The sequence below is a fragment of the Sus scrofa genome, chromosome 15 (assembly GCF_000003025.6).
Source record: "Sus scrofa isolate TJ Tabasco breed Duroc chromosome 15, Sscrofa11.1, whole genome shotgun sequence".
In the NCBI taxonomy this organism is placed as follows: Eukaryota; Metazoa; Chordata; class Mammalia; order Artiodactyla; family Suidae; genus Sus; species Sus scrofa.
In genome coordinates, this window is record NC_010457.5 from 104,807,653 (window position 1) to 104,829,312 (window position 21,660).

At 43.6% G+C, this 21,660-nt stretch overlaps 1 protein-coding gene across 12 annotated transcripts in view; it reads left to right on the plus strand.

The window, feature by feature from the left end:
- CFLAR (CASP8 and FADD like apoptosis regulator) overlaps window positions 1-21,660 on the plus strand; it is a 54,888-nt gene that overhangs the window by 26,909 nt on the left and 6,319 nt on the right. For 11 of the 12 annotated variants that reach the window (XM_005652441.3, XM_005652445.3, XM_005652447.3 and 8 more), the window contains 4 exon segments: window positions 3,944-4,001; window positions 6,663-6,712; window positions 7,389-7,470; window positions 19,200-19,710. In XM_005652441.3, the coding sequence (XP_005652498.1) occupies window positions 3,944-4,001; window positions 6,663-6,712; window positions 7,389-7,470; window positions 19,200-19,710 (701 nt within the window). 12 annotated transcript variants of the gene reach the window in all.

A 21,660-nucleotide genomic window follows, 5' to 3' on the forward strand; every position in this document is an offset into this window, starting at 1 on the left:
GGGCCGCTCCCGCGGCATATGGAGGTTCCCAGGCTAGGGGTTGAATCAGAGCTGTAGCCACCGGCCTATGCCAGAGCCACAGCAACGCGGGATCCAAGCCGCGTCTGCAACCTACACCACAGCTCACCGCAACGCCAGATCGTTAACCCACTGAGCAAGGGCAGGGACCGAACCCGCAACCTCATGGTTCCTAGTCGGATTTGTTAACCACTGCGCCACGACGGGAACTCCCCCTCCCAAGAATTTTTAAAGTATGTTTTTTCTTACTCCAGTTCCTCTCCCCAGAGGCAGAGCCATTGTTAACCATTTTCTCCTCGAATCATCCAGAGATGCATATATGATATGCACATATCGTATTTAATTCTTGGTTTTTTTGTTTTTTTTTTTTCTGCACAAATTTTAGCACACTGTCCATCATTCTGATCTGAAAATTCTTAGAAATTGTATCAGGAGTCCCACTGTGGCACAGTGGAAACGAATCCGACTAGGAACCATGAGGTTGTAGGTTCAATCCCTGGCCTCTATCAGTGGGTTAAGGATCTGGCGTTGCTATGAGCTGTGGTGTAGACCATTGGCTAAAGCTCCAATTAGACCCTTAGCCTGGGAAGCTCCATATGCTGTGGGTGCTGCCCTAAAAATAAAAGAAAGGAAAAAAAAGAAATTGTTTCATATGAGTCATGATGGCACATGTTTTCACTTTCTGGTTAAACACATATATCACAATGTGCTTAGCCCTTTCTTCATGTATATGTATTTAGGCTGTTTTCAATCTTTTGTTCCTAAAATAATACTTCAAAATAAATATCCTTGTATTTACCTCTTTGTGCATTTGCTTTTCATTGTGCTTATTTTATTTTATTTATTTTATTTCATTTTATTTTTTTGTCTTTTGTCCTTTTAGGGCCGCACCAGCAGCATATGGAGGTTCCCAGGCCAGGGGTTTAATCAGAGCTGTAGCCGAGGGCCTACACCACAGCCACAGCAACGCAGGGTCCGAGCTGCATCTGTGACCTACACTGCATCTCACAGCAACGCCGGATCCTTAACCCACTGAGCAAGGCCAGGGGTCGAACCCACAACCTCATGTTTCCTAGTCAGATTCGTTTATGTTGCGCCACGACAGGAACTCCTCATTGTGCTTATTTTAAAGATTTCAGCAAAAGTGTTTTTGTTATTGAAGGATTGATTTGTGACCATAAATAACACGAAGTCACTTCTGGTGGTTGTGTTAGTAAATGGTGCAAGGTTATCATCAGAAAAGTGCTTTGGTTAATTTTTTTTTTCTGCTTTTTAGGGCCGAACCCACTGCATATGGAACTTTCCCAGGCTCGGGGTCTAATTGGAGCTACAGCTGCCGGCCTACACCACAGCCACAGCAACTCGGGATCCAAGCTGTGTCTTTGATCCTTAACCCAGTGAGTGAGGCCAGGGATTGAACCCCCAATGTCATGATTCCCAGTTGGATTGTTTCTGCTGTGCTGCAACGGGAACTCCACTTTAGTTAATTTTTAATTTTGAAAAGTTAATCTTAGTGTAATCTCACCCTCATCCCCATATAACGACGTGGAATTTGTAGGACTTAGACCCCAGATTATAATCTATGATTAAATCATAAACACTCTTATAAAAGTATGTGATGGGAGTTCCCGTCGTGGCGCAGTGGTTAACGAATCCGACTAGGAACCATGAGGTTGCGGGTTCGGTCCCTGCCCTTGCTCAGTGGGTTAATGATCCGGCGTTGCCGTGAGCTGTGGTGTAGGTTGCAGACGCGGCTCGGATCCCGAGTTGCTGTGGCTCTGGTGTAGGCTGGTGGCTACAGCTCCGATTGGACCCCTAGCCTGGGAACCTCCATATGCCGCAGGAGCGGCCCAAGAAATAGCAACAACAACAACAACAAAAGACAAAAAATAAAAAATAAATAAAAATAAAAGTATGTGATGAAAACCTTAACTATACCTGCAATAAAAAGGTTTTGTGGAGAATATAAGCTGTAAGAGGTACCACTGAGCAGTAGCATTCCAAAGCTCAGATGGATGGTAAGCATTATAGTCCTTTCTCTACACCATGGTGTATTTAATAAACTACATACTATCATGTCATAGCTTAGATGTATCTGTCATTTGTTTCAAGAACTAAATATGCTTTTTTGGTCCTTCTGAATCTCTGTGATACTAAATCATGAGGCAAAACTGACTTAGGATTCAGACCCAGACTTTCTGAGCTTTCTCTGCTATTGTCTATTTAACATAAATTATACTATCATTCAGGTGTGTCATTCTAATATGCTTTCCATGTTTTTATTATTGTCTTTGGTGGGGGGGGCATGCCCAAGGCATGCGGAAGTTCCCAGGCCAAAGGTCAAACCCATGCCACAGCAGTGACAATGCCTGATCTTTAATCTCTAGGCCACCAAGTAACTCTTATTATTGTCTTTCTATTTTGTTAATACAAATAATAGTACTCACTATCTATGTAGCCTATTGGAAACCCACATGCTCCTGTGTATAAATTTCCCCTTAAATTTGCTATGTATTAGTCTGTGACCTTGCATGCATTCATTTAGCAAGCAAGTGCTGTAGCATATGAGTTCAGTGAATTTCTCCCAAGATTTAGAAACTGAATACTTGGATGTTAAACAAAGCTGCAAAAGTGCTTTAAAAAATTACAGTGACATTAGGTGATACATGATACCAACATATTATAGAGTAAAAAGTTGTGACTCTGTAATATAATGCTTTGTATATTTATCTGCAATAAATGTAGCTTTGATTTGATGTTGTATCTCTTTAATAGTATGTAAAAGTGAATGCACACTTATGTGGGGTTCCAAATTCCAGTACCATTGCCCTCTGACTAAGTCATTAATTACTAGTGATAAATGCAACTTACATGTTTTTCTTTAGTTTAGAAGCACAGACTTAGCTCCAGACACAGCTTAATAAATAGTGTACTTCCCTCTTTGGGCTAGGATAGCTTCAGAGGAGAAGCTGTCACTTGAAAGCTGAGCATATCAGATGGTTGACAGTGTGGGCTGTGTGTTCCTAACATAGGACCCATCATCTGAGAAGAGAAGGGGTCTGTTCCATCTTTCATTTTCTGATTCATTCTACTCTGGCCCTCAGAAGGGGTAGCTAATTTTCAAGAACTATACCCACATGTGGCTTTTGTGAAGCCAGACATAATAGAAAAATAATAACTGGACATTTATCAAGCACTTCCCGGAGTTCTGTGTGGCTGAGACGGTTAAGGATCTGGTGTTATCGCTGTGGTGGCTTGGGTCGCTGCTGTGGCGCGGGTTTGATCCCTGGCCCGGGAACTTCCACATGCCATGGGTGCAGCCAAAAACAAACAAAAAAGCAAAAAAGTCTTTCCATGTGTGTGTTTAAAAGGCATTGTGCTGAGTGCTTTGTGTACATTTAATCTTCAAAAACATTTAGAGGTAAGTACTATGATTATCCTCATTTTGAAGATAAAGAACTTGCTTAAATTTACATAGCTAGTAAGTGGAAGAATTAGGATTCATAGCTAGGTTCGTCTGGGTTAGGAATTCCCACTCTTAACCATAATGCACAGTGCCTGTGTGTTATAGCATCAGGTTGAATGTCAACTGCATGTTCCAACAGCTTGTTCTAACTTGGAGCTATTGTAGCATCTCTACTAGACCATAATTTCGGTTTTATTGAGCTGTTTTGAAACATGCTGCATAGTTTAGCATTTTCATGCTTTCGTTGTATTTCCACTTTGAATTGCCACTCTCGCTCTAGAATATGGGATTTTTGAAGTTAATGGCTCTCACTAGTCTTCTTTAGATAATTTCACAATGAATGTGATATTTTAATTTTTTCCTGGGTAAGAATCCTATCGAGATATTTAAAGAGGTATAAGGTAAATGTACCTCTGAATAAACAAACGGGGAGTGTGACCTTCTTTTTTATATTTGAAGCTCCAGAATGGGAGGAGTAAAGAACAAAGCCTCATCTTGGGACATCCAGATTTTCAAAGTAAGACCTGCTTTTCCTTATATTCCCTGTTTACAATGCTTAATCTTTCATGAACAAAATGTTGCACTTTTAGAGTTGGCCATTCTTTTAGCTATGTATTTTAATTAAGCTCTCAAAATTGAAAAAAAAAACAAAACAGTTAAATACTTGAAATGTATTCATTGGCATTTCTAGTTATTTATCCAATTAGCTTATTTGAATTCAGCCACCTCTTACTCCATCAGCTTCATCATCTTGACTGTATTTTTAAGAGATATGACATTTATATCTGAAATGGAACTATAACCAGGCCGTGTTAAAGATTAATCTAGCCATGGTAATGAGCCATGTTAAACCAAATACCCAGCAACAGGAAGAAGAAAGGTTACTAGGATCTTGTTTTATAGCACATTTAATAAATCTAGATAGCTGCAGATGACACCCTCCCACCCCTACAAAGAAAGGAAGAGGGAAAAACTAGTCATTTCAACCGTAAGATTTAAGGGACTTGAGATCCCTCTCCTGGCTCGTAAAACATCAGCACTTGATCCCATCATTGCCTTTCTTTCTTTCTTTCTTTCTTTTCTTTTTCTTTCTTTCTTTCTTTCTTTCTTTCTTTCTTTCTTTCTTTCTTTCTTTCTTTCTTTCTTTCTTTTTCTTTCTTTCTTTCTTTCTTTCTTTCTTTCTTTCTTTCTTTCTTTCTTTCTTTCTTTCTTTCTTTCCTTCCTTCCTTCCTTCCTTCCTTCCTTCCTTCCTTTCTTTCTTTCCTTCCTTCCTTCCTTCCTTCCTTCCTTCCTTCCTTCCTTCCTTCCTCCCTCCCTCCCTCCCTCCCTCTCTCTTTCTTTCTTTCCTTCCTTCTTTCCTTCTTTCTTCCTTTCACTTTCTTAGGGCTGAAACCTCGGCATATGGAGGTTCTCAGCCTAGGGGTCGAATCAGAGCTACAGCTGCTGCCAGCCTACGCCACAGCCACAACAACATGGGATCCAAGCTGCACCTGCGAACTACACCACACTCATGGCAATGCCAGATCCTCAACCCACTGAGCGAGGCCAGGGATTGAACCTGTGTCCTCATGGATTCTAGTTGGCTTCATTACCACTGAGCCATGACCGGAAGACCCCATTTTGCATGGTTTTTTATTCTGTTAATCCATGACTGCTAAAATACAAAAAGATAATGTGAAACTTCCTGTTAATTCTGAGTAGCAGACATAACCACTATTAATATTTGATCTATATACCTCTAGTAAGGAGATGTAAGTATACACACACAAATACATGCCATTAAGTACATTGGCTCAATAGTATACTTATTACTCAGTAATCTATTTTTTTTATATATCCCGCATGTCTTTTCATGTCAAATATGAAGAGCTCTCTTATCCTTGTTAACATTGTGTAGTATTCCATCATATGTGCCATAATTTATTCACCTAGTTTCGTGTTGGTAGACATTTAGGTTCTTTCTAGCTTAGGGCCATTACAAACAGTCATTCAGTAGATATCCTTGACATTTTTGCACACTTGTTCTATTATTTCCTTAGGACAAACTTCTAGCAGCAGAATATTGGTTTAAAGGCTAAATGTCCTTTAAAAACTGTTTCAGAGTTCCCGTCATGGCTCAGGGGTTAACGAACCCAACTAACATCCATGAGGATGTGGGTTCGATCCCTGGCCTTGCTCAGTGGGTTAAGGATCCAGCTTTGCCATGAGCTGCGGTGTAGGCTGTCAGTTACAGCTCTAATTCAACCCCTAGCCTGGGAACCTCCATATGCCATGGGTGTGGCCCTAAAAAGACAAAAAGACCAAAATAAATAAATAAATAAAACTGTTTCACCTTACATAGCATTAGATTTGCAAGTGCTTATTTCTCCCAAACCTTACCGATACTAACATTTTCTTTGCCTGTCTTTAGACATTATTTCTCATTTTTGCAACAATCATATAAATTAGATGTTTGTCTCAGATTGAAAACAAAACAAAACCCCTCAAAACTCTGAGACTTGAAGAGGAAACTTGCCCAAGATCACAGAACTTGTTGGTAACAGTGCTAGGGTTTCACCCAGCTCTTTATGGCTTCAAAACTGATGATTTCTCTACCTCCCCAGGGGCTAATAAAGTCATTTTTTATTTAACAAGGAGATAAGGCTCAACTACATTTGCTAAGCCCACTGTCCCTTATCTTGCCTTTGATGTTTTATTACATGATCTCCAAACATCACTGGACTAAGAAAACATGGCCATCTGGTCTGTAAGTGGAAAACCCACAAAAGCTTTCCCCTCTCTGGGTCTGTAAGGCTAGTCCCTAGAGGCGCTGTCCACCGTTTCAGCACATGCAGTAAAGCTATTGGTATTGTTGGTTGGTAAGTTCATTAGATTCTCCCTGTCAGGTTAAAAACTCACCAGTCACCTGGTCCTCACCTGGAGAAAGGCCTTCTTTCATGTCTATTTAAGTAGTTTTTCTACATAACCCCTGTTAAGCAGGGGGACTTGTGTTTTCTTATCAATTAGGTTTTTCAGGGTGAGGTTGGAAGCTCGGGGCTGAATATAGCTGGGGACAGAAGCGATAAGAGGGGGAAGAAAATAGGGAAAGAGAACAGCTGTGACGTAAGCTCAGCCAGCATGGGAGCAAGCCTCGCTCTCCTTCAGCTTTTTTAAATGGATTTTCTCTCTCATCCCCCAGGAGACCCAGTGAAGACATCCATTCAAGAATCTGGGGCATTTTTGCTTCAGGTACAGAATAAATGATCTGACTTGGTATTGTATTGTAAGCACGGTATCTATGGTGAACACTGAGGCTTTAAAAATAGCTGTCCATTAAGTATTCTTTGTGACAACAATAGGACACTGAGAGGGCTATTCTGGGAACGCTTCTGTTCTGAAGGGGAACCTTGGATGTAACAAAGAGAGCGATGTTGAAGTGGATTGCATTAGTGAACATTCAAAAGTAGAATTTTTCTTAGCTGAGATTTGCTTGAATGTATAAGTAGGTGGTGACACTCAACCTTGACTTGTTCTGACTTTTTCTTCTGCTGGTACCTCTTCTCTGTAAGGAGAGGCAATAGAAGGCCTTTTGTACTGGTTAGGAAAGATTTTACTTGTCCAACATTCGGTTACTGTGGAAACATATGACCTATCTTTTCTCTGTGTTTTAAATTATCTTTACTCCACAAAGCTAAGACATGTGTAAAAGAGACTGCACTTTTCATTAAAATGAAATCAGAACTGAAATAGCTTGTTGATGTTAAAGGGAAATGTCAGCTGTGCTGACTTCAGCCTGTGTCTATTGAGTGACTCACCTGCCAAAGGGAAATTCAAGGAAATCCAAAAGTAGAGATGATACGGGGGGGGACCTCGAGGAAACAGAACAATGCTTAGAGTCTTTAACAATCGCTGCTTTCCTTTCCAGCATGTACCGGAAGAGAGATATAAGATGCAGAGCAAGCCCCTAGGAATCTGCCTGATAATTGATTGCGTTGGCAATGACACAGGTAGGTGCGGTTGTACCGGATGGATTGATGGATTGATGGCTGCCGTCCTCAGAGTGACCAACACTAGCCGCTGCACCAAACCACTGCTGGAATGTGGTTTCACACATGAAGGGTAGTTTCTCACGCATGTCACAGTCCAGCATGGATGGGGCTGGGGAGCTCTGTTTCATGTGCTCATTCAGGGGCTTCAGCATCTGTGGTCTTGGAGTTTTCCACTGGATCCTTTGTGTCTGGCTGGTGGATGAAGGAAGTGTGCGAGGATCTCACAAGACTTTAGGGACAGGCCAGACAGTGATATGCATCAGCTCTACCCACATTACTTTGGTCTGAACTCACCCCTGTGCCCCACCCAACCGGAGCAGACCAGGAACTTGGTCAAGCAGTGTGTCAGGAGGAAAATGAAAGGGAGTTGGGGAACCACGTAGTATTGTCTCTGGCACAAAGGTCTACTTTGTGAAAGTTGTGAACTTTAGTCCTGTCTTTCCATGCCAGATGCTCTGGCAGGTAGGAGCTGTGGGACTTTAAAATGGAAGGTTTTCTGGGCTTAAGTATCATCAGATGCCCCCTAGTTTTGCCTAGATTGACTCTGAAAGCTTTCTGGGGAAGATTGAAAATAGGACACATTTGTGTTCGCTTAGAGGCAAGATGTCCCTTAGTTCTGCCACCCTGGACTTTTGTTATTGGCCTGAGCCTGTACTTACCTGTGGGTCCCCATTGTTTGGCTCTGAGTTGATTGTTTTGTGTGGTCATTGTTGGATGTCTGACTGGAACTGAATCAGTCACTGGTGATGCATCAAAAGAGAATGAGAAGAGCCTAGATGAGTGCATTTGGTTTAATTATTTATCTCTTGCTTGAAAGGATTGATTGTTATATTTCTACCGTTTTGCATCTTCTCAGCATTCTCTTAGAATGAGTCAGAGCTGTCTTTGAGGCTCACTTAAAATGTTACCACTGTGAGTTTAATGGAAAGAGAAACTAAGAGAGGTCAAATTAGCAAATATTAGGCTGAATTTCCCAGGATTTCGGATGTGATCTCATTTTGTCATGTCCTATATATGGTTAGATGTGAAAACTGCTATCTCCTAAGCAATAGATGCGTCCTTTATTTATTTATTTATTTTTTTTAAAAACAGTTGAGGCAGAGTTGAAATGGAAGATTTGTCCTTTCTGTTTTAGCTATTAAGTATCCATATAAAGGGGGGTGGGGGGATGTGCTTGGGTTGTGGGTTGGAAATCCTGTGAAATTGAATTGTGATGATCATTATGCAACTACAGATGTGATAAATTCATTGACTAATAAAAACAAAGAGAAAAAAAGTATCCATATGAAGATGAGAAAATGTTTCCTCAATGAGTAACTTCCTTCCCTAAAAGAGATTGTGTAATTATCCTTTTTCAGTGGTAATCAGCTGTAATCAGTTCCGTTTCATATTTTTAGCAGAAAGTTTCCAACTGGACTTGGTCCAGGGTGTATATCTGTTGTGTGAAGAGAATCACACAGATAAAACCTGTGAATTTGTGGTTAAAATCCAGTGTCTGTGTTTGCTTCCCTCGCTGAGTGATGGGCCTCTTGCTAGCAGGGACTGAATGGGTATTTGTATTTTTCTGCATTAGAGAGTCGTGATCGGAGTTGAGCCCTAGAATACAACTGTGTGGGTTTGAATCTTGGCTTTGTTGGGTCCTAGATTGTTATCTGGGGCAAGTTTTCCAGCCTCCCTGTAGTTCAGTTTCTTTCTTATAAAATGAGTTAATATAACAGAACCCACCTTACAGGGAAGTTGGGAGGAGGGAGGGAGTTTGCCCTTGCAATGAACTTAGGGCAGGGCTTGGCACGTACCCTGTAAACATGTACTAAATGCCAGTTAATGATATTCATCAATTTTGTCTAATTTTAGTTGCAAACCATTGAGCTAGAACTTTCCTTGGCTTTATGCTTGGAATATGAAGCCCCACCCCAGACAAGTGAGGGACTGAGGCCTGCTCTGGGCTCAGTGGGGAATGGGGCAGGACCCCACAGCAAGAGACGAACTGGAATAGAGGGATCGACCCGAGGGGGGTAACTTCTGGGGACATACCTGGGTGGAAAGCTGGGCACACCACCTCTACCAGCCATCATAAGAGTGGGCATGACAGAGAGATTCTGAGTAGGAAAGCCACGGTGAGGGAGGGCAGGGAGTGGCAAGGCCTGATGGGAGAGAAAGATGGAAAGGAGGGTAGACTCAGAGACAGGAGCTGGGAGCTTGGGGCATCTGTCTTTGAGCAGGTGTTGGTCTCAGTTACCTTCGTACATCTGCGGCCTTGCCTCAAGCTCTCCCTACCTCTGTGTGAAAAACAAATAACAGATCTTGGGGCCACTTATATGATGCCCTTGGGGGCTCAGGTGTCCAGTTTGTCAGGTAATAAACTAGAGAGCACACTTTGACTTCAGTTGTGTTGTAGCTTTGATCACCTGAGGGGTCCTGAATCCATTTATTGCACAGCTGAGACTCAGAGCAGCAGGGGAGAATGAATGTGGAGTGGAAGACGCAGTTTCTGGCCATACGCCTTCTCTGAGCATCCAGCTTTTCATTTTCCCACCCCCTCCTGTGATTTTTTTCCCTGAGGACTCCAGGCTGGGAATCCGGCTTGGCTTGGCAGTAGTCTTAATGACGGGCAGCTTTTTTCATTTCTTCATTTCCATCCCCCCATCCTGGGGAGCTTCATCTAGATGATTCTGTGGGGTTTCCTTTGTTTCTTGCCTAGTTAACTTTCTCTCTCTCGCGCTCTCTTTTCTTTTTGTCTTTTCTGGGGCTGCACCCATGGCATATGGAGGTTCCCAGGCTAGGCATCTAATCGGAGCTGTAGCTACTGGCCTACACCACAGCCACAGCAACGCCAGATTCGAGCCGCGTCTGTGACTTCACTACAGCTCACGGCAACACCGGATCCTTAACCCGTTGAGTGAGGCCAGGGATCGAACCCGCAACCTCATGGTTCCTGGTCGGATTTGTTAACCACTAAGCCACGGTGGGAACTCTTTGTCTAGTTAACTTTCTCACTTGGTTAACGCTGAACATTTGGGAGGAGTGCAGAAGTCTGGCAATAAGCGTGATTACCAGAAACAAGGGCTCTGAAAGAAACTAACAATAATAAGACTAACTTGAGATCAGGTATAAAATTTATTGAAAATCTACTATGTGCCAGGGGCTTTGTTAATGCCTTCACATAGATTCTCACTTAATCTTCATAAATAATATTGTAAGATATTATCCGCATTTGCAAGGTGATCAAGCAGAGGACAATAAACTCTCAAACTTCTCTGGTTAAACTGATAGAGCTGGGATTTGAAAGCTTGACTGCAAAGCTTCTGCTTTTAGCTACCTCGCTATAACGTAAGTTACAGAAGCGTGGGGAGCTATTACTAAGTGTCTCCAGAACCTCCAGGTGCCTGGCACACAGTGGCTCAGTAAATATTTGTTGGTTGAATGGATGAAGGAATAAACTATTTCTTCTCGGTGTGTTCCACTAACTTTTGTATCTGTGGAATTTAGCAGACTCTTTTGTACCTATCTTTTTCTCAACAAAACAAAACAAAAAACAAAACCCAGACTTTTATCCAAAAAGAATGCAAGTTCTCCAGCCTTTGTAGGTTTAGCCTTCCTTTAGCCCATAAATGTTTATTGAACACCTACTATGTGCAAAGCACCATGCTTGGCCCCATGTGAAGCAGATATGGGGGCCCTGAGGTAGAACCTGGTCTCAGAGTCACCTCGTTAACAAAGATAAAACTATTGTTTGGTGGCTTGTTCTTGAGAAGAATCCTTGTGGAGGTTAGTAACCTATTCTTGGAGTGCACACGGAGGCACAAGGACTTGGGGCTAATTATCTTGGGTAGAATTTTAAAAAATTAGTCCTTGGCGTTGTGTTACCTGTGTCAGTGACCTAGGAAAGCTAGACCTATGTGAGGCCCTGCTTGGTGGCACCCAGTCATAGCACTGGACTTTTGATCTTGTGCAAAAGCCCCACAGCACAGACACGTGGACTCTGGAGCTTGACCTAAGGGCTCTGGCTGGTTTTTAGGCTGCTGAGTGAAAGATGGTGTTTGTGGCTTTTGAGAGGACGTGTTTATTCCTCTTTCTTTTCTCCCTTGCTCTTTCTGAAAAACTTGAAGTCGTTTCTGTACTTTTTAACCAGGCCAGGACTTGAATTTTTCTAGTAGATGATGTACATTTCCCTGGGGAATCTTACATTAAGTAAACTTCCTGTCTATCAGGGCAGCAGGAATCCTGAAAACCCAGAGTCAATCATGGAGAGCTTTGCAGTGGTGTTGACTTGAGCTTGGCTGCTTCTTGGGTCACCCAGCCTCCTTTCCTCATTTTCCCTTAATGGAATAGGCAACAGCCCAAATCAGTAGCATTTTCCTGTAGTAATAAATGTAAACTAATCTCAGCAAAGGGGAATCGAAGCAGCCCTGTAACCTCTTCTCCTGAGCTAGGCAGACAGGTGTTAAGTGACCTCTGAGATGGTAGGTGGAGGCTTTGTCACATGGAGCAGCCACTGCTGCCTGCCAGCTTGCGTGCCAAGCAAGGGGATACTCTCCTCCTTATTCTTGTGGGATTAGCTTCCCTGGGGGAACAAGACGAGGAGGTCTGTGGTGGGGCACCTTTTTTTCTGGGCATTCTTATCCTCTGAGACCAAGCAATTGAAAACCCGGCATCACTAATGAAATTTTCCGTTAGATCAGTGCTACATAGCAAACACATTTTTTCATAGATGGCATTGATCTAGCATATAAAGAAGAATTACAGATCCTTAATCTCTTATTGGAGACCCTTGTATTTCTTTTTTTTTCTATTTTTTTTTTTTTTTTTTTTTTGTCTTTTTGCTATTTCTTGGGCCGCTCTGGTGGCATATGGAGGTTCCCAGGCTAGGGGTCAGATCGGAGCTATAGCTGCCAGCCTACGCCAGAGCTACAGCAACGTGAGATCCGAGCCGCGTCTGCAACCTACACCACAGCTCACAGCAACGCCGGATCGTTAACCCACTGAGCAAGGGCAGGGACCGAACCCACAACCTCATGGTTCCTAGTCGGATTTGTTAACCACTGCGCCACGACCGGAACTCCTTTTTTCTAATTTTTAAAAAATGTAATTTATTTATTTTTATTTTTTATTTTTTATTTTTTATCTTTTGCTTTTTTAGGGTCACAACTGCAGCATATGGAAATTCCCAGGCTAGGGGTTGAATCAGAGCTGCAGCTGCCGGCTTACACCACAGCCATAGCAACGCTGGGTCCGGGCCGCATCTGCAACCTACACCACAGCTCACAGCAACGGCGGATCCTTAACCCATTGACCAAGGCCAGGGATTGAACCAGCATCCTCATGGGTACTAGTCAGATTCATTTCCACTGAGCCATGACGGGAACTCTGACATGTTTATTATTGATATTGTATTATCCTAAGAAAAACTAGTTCAGAAGGAATTACTAGTGATCGTTTGGGCTTTAAAAAAAAAAAAGACATTTAAGAAGTAGTTTAGGAGCTCCTTGGTGGCTTGGCAGGTTAAGGATCTGGTGTCACTGCTTGTGGTTCGGTTTTGGTCCCTGCGGCCTTTTTTTTTTTTTTTTTTTTTTTAAGTTTACAATTCTCAGTATATATGGATTGTCTAGGAAAACCCTCTGATTGGTGTATCTGAACAAATGGAAAGTCAGATTTATATAAGCTGCTCCTGCCCCCCACTTCTTCACTTCTTCTGTCCTTGTTCCCCCCAGCATCCTCGCACATGGGGCCTTTCCTTTGTTTTTTGGGGGGCCCCAGCTTCACACCTTTCCCACAATCTTATCTCCAGGTGTCTCAGACTCCACTGATCTTCCCTTCTCTGATCGTCTATTTTAGCTAAAATCCCACTGTTTCGTGACCTGTCAGTCATTGTTTTGTGCACATTTATACGCTTTGCTTCTCCAACAAGATTATGGACTCCTTGAAGAATAGAAATTGTGTCGTATAGTTTATCTATATCCCTTTAGCACAGTCTTTCTTTCTTTTTTTTTTTTTTTTTTTGTCTTTTTGCCATTTTCTTGGGCCGCTCCCGCGGCATATGGAGATTCCCAGGCTAGGGGTCCAATCGGAGCTGTTGCTGCCGGCCTACACCAGAGCCACAGCAATGTGGGATCTAAGCTGCATCTGCGACCTATACCACAGCTCACAGCAACCCCGGATCCTTAACCCACTGAGCAAGGCTGGGGATCGAACCTGCAACCTCATGGTTCCTAGTCGGATTCGTTAACCACTGAGCCACCACGGAAACTCCTAGCACAGTGTTTCTGTAATATAGGAAGAAGAACTTGTATAACATGAGTTTTGGGGTCAAGTGAATTTGGGAAATGCTGAGTAATTTGTTCTACTTTAGGAGATGAGCAATGCATGTTGGCCTTGAAGGTTTCTAGTAGTCTTCCTGTAAAGGAACCTGGTTAAGTCTCGTCAACCTTGCATTTTCCATTCACATTTGACTTTAGAACTCCCCTTTCCACAGTATCCTTCCCATTCATGTGTTTTATAGTAATTCGAACTGGCCTTACTGAAGGCATTTGAGTGATTGTAAATAGACTAATGAATTACTCATTTATTCCGAACATTTATTTAATGAACTGCATTCTTGTAGATAGTTGTCAAGATAAATATGAACTCACTTAAGATCAAAACACATTCTCAATGAATGGGGTCATGCCATTTAACTGGTTTTAATTTTTTGGATTTCCTCTCGATAGTCCCACAAATCTGTGGGTAGGATTGATTCTAGCCCTGTACCGATGTCAAGGCCAGAGGAAATGCCTCATGATTTCATTAAGTTAATTTCTAAAGAACAGTTGAATTTTACAGAGACAGGGCTGGGTCAGGAGTGGGATTTCCAGGGTGGGTAGAAGGAGAAGTGGGACTTCTGCAGTTTGCTGAAGTTTTATTTCCAAACTCAGCACCCAAGTTTTTCTTCCTCTATTTGCTAGTAAGGACAAGGAAGTTGCTGTTGATGCATAGGACACAAAATCTAGCTGCTCTGAGTCCATTTGAGTTTAGACTGTAGAGACCTCCCTCTGGGTTCTAAGGAGGTAGATTCCAATGTGAGAGAAAGCTCCATGACTTGTAGTAAAGTGCCTTTATTTCTTCAAAATTAATCCTTTTTTTTTTTTCCTTTTTATGGCCACATCTGCAACTAATGGAAGTTCCTAGCTAGGGGTTCCATTAGAGCTGCAGCTGAGACCTATGACACAGCTATGGCAACACCCGATGCGAGCTGTATCTGCCATCTACACTGCAGCTTGTGGCGGTGCTGGCTGCTTAACCCACTGAGTGAGGCCAGAGATCAAACCCACATCCTCACAAAGACCACATCAATTCTTAACCTGCTGAGCCACAATGGGAACTCCTCAAATTAATATCTTATTTATTTAATTATTTTTTTTTTGGGGTCTTTTTTTTAGCTATTTCTTGGGCCGCTCCCACGGCATATGGAGGTTCCCAGGCTAGGGGTCCAGTTGGAGCTGTAGCCTCCGGCCTACGCCAGAGCCACAGCAACGCGGGATCCGAGCCGCATCTGCAACCTACACCACAGCTCACAGCAACGCTGGATCATTAACCCACTGAGCAAGGGCAGGGACCGAACCCGCAACCTCATGTTTCCTAGTCGGATTTGTTAACCACTGCGCCACGACGGGAACTCCTCAAATTAATATCTTATGTTTGAATAACTGCTCACAATTTGCAAAGCGTCCTTATAGACATCTCAATGGAGCCTCACAGCCACCTTCTGGAGGACATGGTAGAGGCATCAGTATTGATCCCATTTTATAGGTGGATAAATTACAGATGTAATTTGTTCAAAGTCACACTGTCGTGATCCCCTTGATCCTGTAAATTAGACTGGGCTCTATCCTTATTCTTTCTTGCTAGCCCAAGAAAGAACATTGCAAATGGCACCCAGCATCCATCCTCACCATCTGTCAGAGGAAAGATGTGATGTTCATGGGAAATGCCAGCCTGATGGCTTCAGGCTGTGTCCCTGGAGTGACTGTGTTGCCACAGGGATGTTTAGGGGATGCTCCATCTTGGTCTGAGGCCCTAGATTTGGTGTTCTTATTGGCCTTATACTTGGCATTGGGGACCTGTTTGGCCTTTAGCTTCACCTCCAGCTTTAGGCTTTTTCCTCCTGTTCTATTAGGTGAGACCTTCCTCAGATTCCCTAGACCTCAGATTCCCATGGTGTCAGTCAGTCTTCTTTCAGGACCAGGCAAGGTTCAGACCAGCAAGTAGGTGGAGAGGCCAGGACTGAAACTCACATCTTGGGTTTCCAAGGCTGTTCCTCTTTTACCCTCGTATCACGCAGCTGCCTGCTGACTGCCTTATGACAGCCCAGCTGCTGCTCTAGCCAGAACCCAGATAAAGAAAAGAGATTAAGGCACAAGACAGCCTGTGTTGCCTCCAGACCTCTGCATGTCAGGATGGAAAGGGAGACTATGGCTTTCTTTCAAAGACTTTGATAAGGGAGGCACTCTTATCAGTGAAAAGAAGGTTTTGATCCAGGGAGCCAGTCTGAAATTAAGTAAACAAAAGAGCTTTGAGCCTGATGTTTCTCGGTTCGCTTCTGCCCCCTGGAGGAGAGAGTGCTCCATGACTAGAGAGTGCCACTCCGGAAGGGAGCGTTTGGAATAAAGCAGTGGGGATGGCCCCTGAGTCCTGTCCAGGCTCTGTCCTGGTACCTGGTACATGGTACAGCCCTGTGTGTCATCCCCAGCTCAGAACTGGATCTCAAGCCTTACCTACACCCTCAGAGGCCGTGCCTAGGGGGCAGTGCTTCTTCACCTCTCCTAGCACTCTGAGCTCCTATGCTGACAAGTGAGGTACTTAATAGGTTTTCAGCAACTGTCATTCCTTGAACATACTTAGTTATTGTAAGGTTTTAAGGAGATTGGCAACTTCTTTATATCTCTTGGGGGCTTGTATCTTATTATTACTTGATATATATATATTTCAAAAAATGAATTTAATTCATTTTCTTCACCCCTACCTTACTTGCGGGTCAGGCGGAAGGAGAAAAGTAAGTTGCTTAATTACACTCCATTCTTAGGTAATGGTTATTATCATTCCCTTTTGCTGACTTACCTAGTGAATTATTTATCTCATAATGTGTACAAATTGCTCCAAAATGTTATAGCTTAAAACAACGATACTAATTTATTTATACCTCTCATAGCTTCTGGGGGTCTGGAATTTAGAAGTGACGGAGCCAGGCTGTCCCAGCCCTGAGTCTCTTGAGAGGTTGCTGTCATATGTCAGCTTGGGTCCTTGGCATTGGAGGAGCTTCTCGAGTGGCTGGGAAGTTGGTGTGTGGCTTGCGTTCTTCTCCATGTGGGCCTCTTCACATGGCACTGGGGACCTGTTTGGCACCAGGGCCCTGTCTGGAGTGTTCTCAAGACATGGCAGCTGGCTTCCCCCTAGTGATTTGACTTTGAATGTCACGTGGTAGCCCTTCTGCCACACTCCATTCATTAGGAACGAGTTACCTGTGTTCAAGGGGAGGGGATTACACACTATCTTTTTAAGCAAGGAGGGTCGAGGAGTCACAGACTTATTTAAATCTGCCATATCTGGCAGGATGTGAGCCTCCTGAGTAGAAAGTTCTACGAGACTGTATGTGATTGTGTCCAGATACTGCCCATAGGCTGGCCAAATTGAATTAAGAGCACTCGAGCCAGCTCTTGTTTGTCCAGTGGCTGCTTAGTTCCCAGTTTGTTGTTAACCCAAGGCTGTGTTTCTTTCCCAACTTTTAATCTTTTTCCTGTTTCCTGCTGAGAAGCCAGAAGAGAAATAACATTTGCTTACTTTCACTTTTATAGTGTAATACTCGCTGATAAAGTTGGCAAGACAAGACGTTGAAACTATTGGTTGAAGTTATTATCCTGAATTATTTGTGACTCTCCATACTTCATATTGTTCTTATTTGGTGTGGAGAATTGAGAATCGGTAGTGAAGGGTGATGTGTCATAACCTTCAGTTATTTATCTCCCCCTGACCCCTTTGTATGACGCCCAAACTGGTATGAGGTGGGGCCCCTCTGTTCCTTGGTGGAAGTTATCTCTGCTCTGGACACTGTTGTGTTGTTGGGTTTGGGGTGAGTGCAGTGGTAGACTCCTGGACGACCATACCTCAGGGGAGGAAGAGAAGTGGGTACGTAGTCATGACACATGGAAACAAATCCAGAGAAGTGGCTAATTGTTTGGGTGACAACCTGAATGGGAAGATTCTTGTTTTACCTCTGGGCTTAGGCCAGAACAGCTTTTCTGCCTTGAAAATGAATTGAGAACTGGAGGCATCCCTCAGACAAGGAATAGAAACTTATTGGGGAGCTCAAAAGGATGTGGACTTTTTGAATGAGGAAGAGAAAGATGTCTCTCTTTGCTACTAGAAAGATGAAATATTTCTGTGTTTACTTCTCCAATGAGGGCAACCTGAGCAGATGGGAACTAAGTAGTTTGGGTGGGGTTTCTTTCGTCTCAGGACCGTAGAAACTTCTAGAAGATGGACAAAAAGAATTTTTTAAAGAGCAGCAGGGACTCTTTCTTATTGAGCACCAGGAGATGTATTGTATTACACTAATTTAATACTCACAGCATCCTCATAGGGTGGCTATCTTCACTTCCACTTAAAGCTATGGAGAGGAGTTCCCATCCTGGTGCAGCAGAAATGAATCTAGCTAGGAACCATGAGGTTGTGGGTTCAATCCCTGGCTTTGCTCAGTGGTTTAAGGATCCGGTGTTGCTGTGAGCTATGGTATAGGTCGCAGACGTGGCTTGGATCCCGAGTTGCTGTGGCTGTGGTGTAGGTGGGCGGCTGTAGCTCCAATTGGACCCCTAGCCTGGGAACCTCCATATGCTGTGGGTGCAGCCCTAAAAAAAGCAAAAAAAAAAAAAACCCCAAACTAGTGAGACCTACTTCCTTAAAGCCATGCAGCCCATAGGTGTGGTGAGGTCAGTGCTAGGAGGCAGGCTTGTCTGCTTTTTCCACTCCCTTACACTGCTTCTCGAGGCAAAATTAACCTGAATTCCCGGAAGATAGGAGAAAAATCTTTGGGGGCACTTTAGGTCATGTCTTGGCCATGCCACCCTCCCCCCGCCCCAGTTCTGTCAAAAGCTACACTGGGAAGTGGTTCATGAGAAGAGCTGAGGGGTTTGGGGATGGTTCCAACTTAAATCCAGGCACCTCTGGATCAGCCCATAGCAGGTGGAGGTGAGAGAACTCATGACCTGGGCCTCTCCTCTCTGCAGCCATTGGATCTGGGTTTGGACCTGCACTCTGCAAATGCACCCATTCCTATGAGCTTGTGAGTGATTTTAAGAAAGAACTTTTTGCACAATCCCAGCTTTGTTTTGGTTGAAGAGGAAAAAGTCTTTTTTTTTTTTTTTTCTCTCTTGATTCATTTAGACTAGAGGTGGGCTCAGTCTATGCCCATGCCCAGATGTGGCAGTGCCCTTGGGAAGGAAAAGCCATGGAACGAAGGACAGACCCTAACTGAGGACCTGTCACTTACCTCATGCTTCAGGCTGCCCCATTCTCAGGGACTTCGGTGCCTCAAAATAGGACACAAAATCGGAAACAGACAAGTAGCAGAGATTAGACCATGTTTAGGATTGCCGCCCAGTGTTTCTGGAGCTTTTCTTGCCCCTATGTTGTTTTTCACGTTTGTTTGTTTTTTCCAGATGTTCTTCGGGACACCTTCAGTTCCCTGGGCTATGAAGTACAGTATTTCTTGTATCTGAAAGTGGAGCAAATAAGCAAGATTCTTCGCAAAGTTGCCCGTATGCCCCAACACCAAGACTACGACAGTTTCGTGTGTGTCCTTGTGAGCCGAGGGGGCTCCCAGAGCGTGTTTGGCGTGGATAAGACTCTCTCCGGGTTCCCTTTGGATCATATCCGAAGGATGTTCATGGCAGATGTATGCCCTACTCTCTTAGGGAAGCCAAAGCTCTTTTTTATTCAGATCTATGTGACATCAGAGGGCCAGCTGGAGGACAGCAGCTTCCTGGAGGTGGACGGGCCATCAGTGAAAAGTATGGATTCCAAGGCTAGGCAGCCAGGGACCTGCACAGTTCACCGAGAAGCTGACTTCTTCTGGAGCCTGTGCAAAGCCGATGTGTCCCTGTTGGAGCGGCCCTCCAGCTCATCGTCAGTGTACCTGCAGTGCCTCTCCCAGAAGCTGGGAAAAGAAAGGTGAGCCACCCAAGCTGTGGCGGATCCTGTCACCAGTTGTCTGCATTCTGCTGCCAAGATGGAGGTGCCAAAAAAAAAAAAAAAAAAAAAAAAGACAAAAAAGGAGTTCCCGTCGTGGCGCAGTGGTTAACGAATCCGACTAGGAACCATGAGGTTTCGGGTTCGGTCCCTGCCCTTGCTCAGTGGGTTAACGATCCGGCGTTGCCGTGAGCTGTGGTGTAGGTTGCAGACGCGGCTCGGATCCCGCGTTGCTGTGGCTCTGGCGTAGGCCGGTGGCTACAGCTCCGATTCAACCCCTAGCCTGGGAACCTCCATATGCCGCGGGAGCGGCCCAAGAAATAGCAACAACAACAACAACAACAACAACAAAAAAAGACACACACAAAAAAAAGATGGCGGCGCCCCTGTGCCATGTTGGATGGCCTTCACTTCGGGGAGGAAAAGGGATTTTTTTTTTCATTCCCTGGTGGAGTTGCCTTAGGAGTATGACACAGACCCTGCATAGTTTATGAATGCTTTGTGTTTATCAGGACACTTATTACTCAGTTTGTGGTTTGGATATTTTTCTTCAAAGTTGAGAAACATTTAATTGCTTTTTTTTTTTTAATTCCCAAAGCAATACGTATTCCTTACTGAAAAAAGCCATGAAATATAGATGCTGAAAGAAGAACATAACAAGCAGTTCTAATCCTACTTATTAGAACCAATCTGTTAACCCAATCTTGGTGTATTGCCTTTTGGAGCTTTTTTTGGATACCCGTAAAATCATATGTAAATAGGCTTTTTAAGCCAAAAAGGAATCATCATCTACTGTTACTTTATAACAGTACTTGCTTTTAGTTTGTATAATGGTATATCTTTACATGTCAGTAATCACATTTCTGCAGCATCATTTTAAGGTCTGCAGGATAGGCCCTAATATGGCTATAGCATAATTTACTTGGCCAAAATTCACATTGGGCAATGTTTTGCTTTCACAAAAAAGAAAATGTACAACATCTTTGTAGCTCAGTATTTGTGCTTATTCTTAATTGTTTTCTTGAAGGGTAGATTCCCAGAAGTGGAATTACTGTGTCAAATCACAAGCATTTTAAAGCCTTTGGTGCAGCCCATCAGATTACACTCTAGGACAGTTAGACCAGATTTTTTTTTTTTCCTTTTTTTTCCCTCTCTTTTTAGGGCTTCACCTGCAGCATATGGAGGTTCCCAGGCTAGGGGTTGAATTGGAGCTGCAGTTGCAGGTGTATGCCACAGCCACAGCAGTGTGGATCCAAGCCCCATCTGTGACCTATTCTGCAGCTTGCAGCAGTGCCAGATCCTTAACCCACTGAGCGAGGCCAGAGATCAAACCCACATCCTCATGGACACTATGTCGGGTTCTTAACCTGCTGAGCCACAATGGGAACCCCTAGATCAGCTTTTATAAGAGTATCTGCACTCCTGAATTCTCACTGATACTTTGTGCTCTTTCATTTCCCCAAGTTTTGACAATTCGATAGGTGAAAATGGTATCCGATTGTTCAGGTCTGCAAGTCTTTGTTATTTAGACATGTTTGATGTTTACTGGCAAGAATACTTTTCTAAGGAAAACTTTGGTGACCTGATGTCCATTAAGCTGAAGGAAGCTTCACTGTACCTCAAACGTAAGATTAGCTGTCCTTTTTCAGTTGCCCACTAATTATAATGCAGAATGTTTCTGAGCCACCTGTGAAATGAATTCTGTTGTAGCTTTGGGGACCCCAGGAATAAACTGCTTATTTCTATTTAGAAAGAAATTTTTTTTTTTTTTTTGTCTTTTTGCCATTTCTTGGGCCGCTGCCTCAGCATATGGAGGTTCCCAGGCTAGGGGTCGAATCGGAGCTGTAGCTACTGGCCTATGCCAGAGCCACAGCAACGCAGGATCCAAGCCTCATCTGCAGCCTACACCACAGCTCAGGGCAACGCTGGATC